At 36.7% G+C, this 6,000-nt stretch overlaps 1 protein-coding gene across 1 annotated transcript in view; it reads left to right on the top strand.

The window, feature by feature from the left end:
• Nucleotides 1-1,120: 1,120 nt before the first annotated feature.
• LOC131035745 (cell division cycle 5-like protein) overlaps nucleotides 1,121-6,000 on the top strand; it is a 51,940-nt gene continuing 47,060 nt past the window's right edge. Inside the window, exon 1 of the mRNA XM_057967484.2 lies at nucleotides 1,121-2,119. Coding sequence (XP_057823467.2) covers nucleotides 1,943-2,119 — 177 coding nt within the window. The 5' untranslated portion in view covers nucleotides 1,121-1,942. The remainder of the gene's footprint in view (nucleotides 2,120-6,000) is intronic.

Here is a 6,000-nt window from a genome sequence, read left to right as displayed (position 1 = left end):
TGCATTATGATCTGCTTCTCTATGAGTTCCTTTTGATTCTTTGTTGACCCCTTCCTTACTTGTGCCCAAGATTTCGCCTCTTCTAGATGCTCCTTTAGCTTAGCCTCTTCCATCTCTATGTTTGCAATTGCTAATTGGAGCCCTTGTAGGTGTGAGGTGTTATTTTCATTTGATGTTGCAAGGAATTTTCCACTTTTAACCTGCTTTAGTTCCTCCTTCACAGCCATGATTTCTTGTTGCCTTGTTTTCAAACTAGTTTGTAGTTTGACGATCTCCTCTTTGAGAGACCCGTTTTCTTGCATTATTTTATGATTGGTGTCCATAGTCTCTTGCCATTTATTATACTTTAGGCGTTCCAATGTTTCCAAGCCTTCCAGTCTCCTCTTTAATCCCATCAACTCCTCAATGTATAGGTTTGAGGACCAAGTTAAAGGTGTTGAATTGGGGCTGTACTGGTCCATCTTGCTGTCATCTTCCAACTCCTCTGCAATTTTTGCCTTTTGTTGTTCTGTACCATTAATACACTTGGGTTGATGCTCTTGTTGGCGTGCTCTTTTAGCCTGATCTTCTTGATCCATTCGTATTTCCATCCTTGTGCTTACTTGCTCTTGATGCACCTTATGAATAACTGATGTTTGGTTGAAGTTTACTATCCTTGGCAAAATAGTGATGACCTTAGTGTGCCCCAGCCACCTTAACCTCCTAGCTATCTTAGCTTGCCTTCGTTGTAAAATCCTCTTATATTGTTTGACATTAACAAATGTAAGTACTTTTACATTTGGGTCCCTGCCTTGCCCACAAACATGAGATTCCATGTTCCCTGTTGAAATATCTGTGGTGTACGACACCATATTGCCTATTTGAAGCACACTTTCATGATCATCCCTAGTCCTCTTCTCATAGCTTTTCTTTAACTCTTCCAATGAGATATTTTGTTCGTCCCCTTTGTATTCTGAAAAGTCTTTAAATAAATCTACCTCCCGTTGTGTGATATTTTCCACCATATTGTCTGATTTTAATGTTTTATGTTGTGGGTGATTCATGCCAATAATAGGAAATGCTGTCTTTTATGTTGTGGTTTTCCCGTTTTATGGGTTGCCAGTTTTGTCTTCTTTTGCAGAAAGGAGACAAAATAAACATTTTTTTTTTCAAAAAACAAAGAGAAACAAGAAAAGGGGCCCTGTGCTTTCCGTTCAAATGGCAAAAACCCTCGATCACCGTGAGCTCTGCGTTGTCTACACAAAACCCTCGGTCCCTGTGAGACGCCCTGCCTTTCTGCATTCTCCTTGATTTGTCGGGTAAAATCTTTTTGGTGCCAGTCAAACCCTGTGAGACGCCCTGCCTTTCGCTCCTTCGAGCGGGGAATCTTTATCCGTGGAAATTTTGGACGAGCAACACCAGCCTTGCAATCAACGTCGTTCTCTACTTGGGCTTATAAATATTATTACCACCTGCTTTCCCATTCAACCAACCTTTCTGCCTTTTCTCCACCCTAAGGAAAAAATATAAAACTTTATGTAAAGGATACCTATATATACCACAATTTTATGAAGAAAAAAAAAACGGAACAATCCTTTGGGAAGCTGAGAAGCAGCCATATACTTGAAGCAAAATTTATCACAGGGAACAAGCAGCCCGAATGGTTGGCCCCTACAAGGGCACCGTCACTCTCATTAATTTCAGCAAATTGGCCGGTGGCGATTTTATTTTCATAAACTCCGCGCTTCCGCTGTCAGATTGACAGTGGATTTGTGAAAAACAAAGTTCCGCAGAACATTCTGCAGTTAAATGAGGGCTTTGCTTTTTTTTATTATCATATTTACAAACGGTCAAAACTTACCACTTGAATGGATACGTAAATTGGATAAATAATTTATATGTCGTTTTTGATCCGGATATCTACAGAGCTTTTGTTGTAGGGTTTAACTAAAATTGGAGGAAGATGAGGATTATGATAAAGGGAGGTGTTTGGAAAAACACCGAAGATGAGATTCTGAAGGCGGCTGTTATGAAATATGGGAAGAATCAATGGGCGCGTATTTCTTCTCTGCTTGTTCGGAAATCAGCAAAGCAGTGCAAAGCCCGGTGGTATGAGTGGCTCGATCCTTCTATCAAAAAGGTATATATTGTTTAATTAAATTTCTTTGTTGTATCGAAATTTGTTCAGGGTTTTGCATGCGACTCTAGATTTTCTGATACATTCACTGCGGATTTATTTTGAATTTTTTGAAAACAGGGAGTTGTCATGCACTTGAAGCACTTTTCTTCTTCAAATCTGCAAGATATAGGGTTTTCTTTGGAACTAGGGTTCAGTTTTGTATTTTATACTGAAAACTGTTCAATTTTGTATGCGTTGGGACGTAATTGTAAGAAATCCATCCGGAGAGCTGTGATTACCATAGTACATTGTATCCTTCAAGAAAACTGCCCCCTGTATTTGTTGAGCCAGAATGTCCCTATGTGATATTTGGACCGTAGTTACTTCGTTAAAATGGTTCTAACTCACACTTTCTGTATCGTGTTAATAGGTAAGTACTGATAAGTTTATGACACAAAAGTTCCACAAATTAGAGTAAGCAACTGATCTTGTGTAGGGAATTACCAAATTTTTCTTAGCACATACTTCGGAGAGAATTCAAGTATTTTTTGTCAGAAAAAAGATCCAGTTCATTTCGTGAATTTTCTCAATTAGCTGCTCCCACAAAAATTAGGAATCTTTTTGAGGAAATTACCTTGAAGAGACTTAGTAGAAAAAAATAATCACACAAATTATCAAGTGACAATTGTTACGCTAAGTTGGTTGTGCCGTAAATATCTAGTTTCCCAATCTCCCGTTCGATGTCTTTGGCCAAAGAAATCATTTTTTCTTTTAAAGGGCCAGCAAGTAAATCATCTAAGTGATAGACCTTGATGCGCTCCTAAGAATTGAGTAAATTTAATGCTGATTGTCTAAGTGGCAGTCAGCAAACGAATATGCCGATTAATTAGTCTTCAATACATTTTCAAAAGCAAACTACAATTATTGCCGATTGAAAGATTTATTACAACTGAACTTTGGTCTTCAGACACACAGATGATTAGCTTCGTTTCAAATTTTATTAACTGATAAATATTTGAACTAATAACTCCCCATTGTTGTTAAATCCGAGCAATCTATTTACTACCGGGACAAATATAGAACTAAAATACAGATTAGAGATTTTGAAGCATCCTACATGGTCTATTACGAATCATTGCAAAGTAGATCTAATTTTAAAAGAAATATTGTAACATGCAATCCGTATGCAACTTAAATAACAACTTTTTAATAGGAAATGAAAATAAAATTTACATCAACTACAATATCTTTAAAGAATGAGACAGTGTGTGAAAAGCATAATTTTTTTTTTTAAAACAGAGAAATAAACTTGATAGATGTAACCAGTACATATTTGTAACATCTACAATTTACTAAAACAATAAAGGAAGAAGAGAGGTTTAGAGATTATAGTTTTTCTTGAAACACATTCTGAACTTCAATTAGCTTTTTCATTGATTGGAAGAGGGAGCTTTCCCGCCCAACCATGGACTTACTAGTCCCCTGTGCCGTTTCGAATTGGAAAGATTCCGACCCTTCACAGAGAGGTAATGTGAAGTTGGACTCATGTCATCTGAGATTGGTGTTTAACCCCACACAATCCCTAGTCGGTCACACACTATAGGCTACTCCTAACTAGTATGACCTCTGATTGGGTTGTATAACTGGATTAACAAACTGATTGACACTCATAAGTAATAGCATCACTTTGGCCAAAGGTTTTAATGTAGTTGCAATCACGCTAAGGCATGAAGTCAGCGTTCATCACCCTACTCGACAACCACTTGAACTTTTGGGTCTTAAACTTTTGCAAGGAAGGTTTAACTCAGGGATGACCACTTGTCTTACAACTTGGTATCTAGTTAGAACATATGCAATAATCAAGTACAACAATAGTTCTCTATGGAGTATTATAACTTGTTCATATTGGTAGAATTATCTGCCTCTTCCTGAGGTTTGAAAGCCTTATTTCTTAAATTAGTTTAAAGTATACAGCTTGCTGTTTAAAAAGGAAAAGATGAAATCCTTCTGGTTCACTACTTCATTCTTCTAGTTTTCTAAGAATTCCTATGCATGAAGGAATCTAGATAGGCAATCCTTCCTTTAAGTTTCAAGTCCGAGCTTTGCTGGGCTATGCACTAAGTATAATCGTACTACTCTTCCTTGAATGTATGTATTTACATACAAATCTGCCTATTGCAGAGCACGGAAAAAAGTTATTGTTGCCTAAGAAGACTTCTTCATTCTAAGGTTGAATTCAATCACATAGACTTAGTTAAAGAGCACAGACCATTTCAAAAATCAGACTTTATATTTTCCAGGTTTTCCATTTAATGGTAACTTATTTTATGCTCAGGAAAATTCTTGAATCTTGTTGGGCATTTTGTCATTGATGTCTTTAAGGAGCTTAACCAGTTTAACCTGCTTGAGGAGCTTAAGTAGCTTGACCAGCTTGACCAGCTTGAGCTGTCTAAGTATCTGCATCAGCTGGTTGTGTGTTCGCTAGAGCAGTGTGTTAGCTTGCTTGTCTTTTTGCCAGCCTCCACTTCAGATTTTTCTTTGCCACTTCACATCTAATGCCATGTCAGCCTATGAATTTTTAAAGGACTTGAAAGAACTTGGGTTTCTTTATTTTTACGGAGCATCTTTAATGCCTTTTGGTTATTTTCGTATTGTGAATTAAAGAGGCGGCTGGATTTTATTCTTTCATATGTTTCTATAGCATGCGCTGGTCTCTATTTGAGTTCGTGGAGAGTATTACACGACTTTTTTTTTTAAGTGAAGACGTTTTTTATAAATCATGGAGTCAATATGCAAGTTGTGGTGACATTGGAATTTAATTCCATGTCAAATTCTTCTGTGGTTCCTGTAAATGCTAGTGGAATTATGTTCGATTTATTTTGGCGTCAAAAGTCTCTTATTTTCTGAGCGGATATACTTTGGTTTAGTGACTATACTATGATATAATGGTATACCCGATAAAATTTCCGAACTGCCTATTTTGAGTGGAAGAAATTTGTGGGTCTATTCTGTATAGTAACGCCCTGTTGATGTGTCTTTTGTACACGACCAAACACAGAATAAAATACCCAGAGGTATCTTATCCTCTCTTGAATAAAGCTCCCCAAATGCTGAAGATTTTGTAGAAGGATCAATCAGAGAAACTCCAAGGTTATGTTATGTAGGTTCTCTACTCGTGGATAAGCACTAGTGGTCGTTGTGTTTGCTGTTTTACAAGGGGCCTTACGTACTTTATGAGAAAGCTTGCTCTTGCAACTACTTTTCAATGAGGAAACTGAATTCTCCTAATACTAACTGATGTTTCAAAAAAGGCAAAAGATAAGGGTTTTAAGGAGGTGATACTAAACTAATCCTAGGAATGACTAAATGAGGACTGGTCTTGATAAAACTCTACCAATTTCAGTATTGCCAAAAGATTACAACTCTACTGAAATTGGTGCGATCTTCTAAGGGGATTCAATGATTTTCGAATCATCAATGGGATAGATACTATCACTAAGATACATATCAATATCTCCAATAATGATTGACCTCTTAAACAATCTTAATATCTCCAGTTGACAACACAAGGTGTGCTTACAATCAGTAAGGAGCTAGTGATTTGGACTATGAATTTTACCAAAGATCAAACACAACATTCGTCCTTCAATCTAATTCTAAAACTTAAGTACTATCTCTACTAAGAGTGATTCAAGAAGATAAACAACCATGAAGATAGCCACAAGGATTGCAATAAAACACCATAACTTCAATATTTCATTGATCTCATAGCAAAATAAAACAACAATTGTTCAACTTTCTCTCTTCACTACTTCTTTCTCTGCTGCTAACAATCTTAATCTTATTTCTCTTTTTTCTAACTCTTAACTATTAACTATTCTCTGACGATTAACTATTAACCT

Source organism: Cryptomeria japonica, chromosome 5, assembly GCF_030272615.1.
Source record: "Cryptomeria japonica chromosome 5, Sugi_1.0, whole genome shotgun sequence".
Classification (NCBI taxonomy): Eukaryota; Viridiplantae; Streptophyta; class Pinopsida; order Cupressales; family Cupressaceae; genus Cryptomeria; species Cryptomeria japonica.
This window is presented reverse-complemented; position numbering and strand designations above follow the sequence as displayed.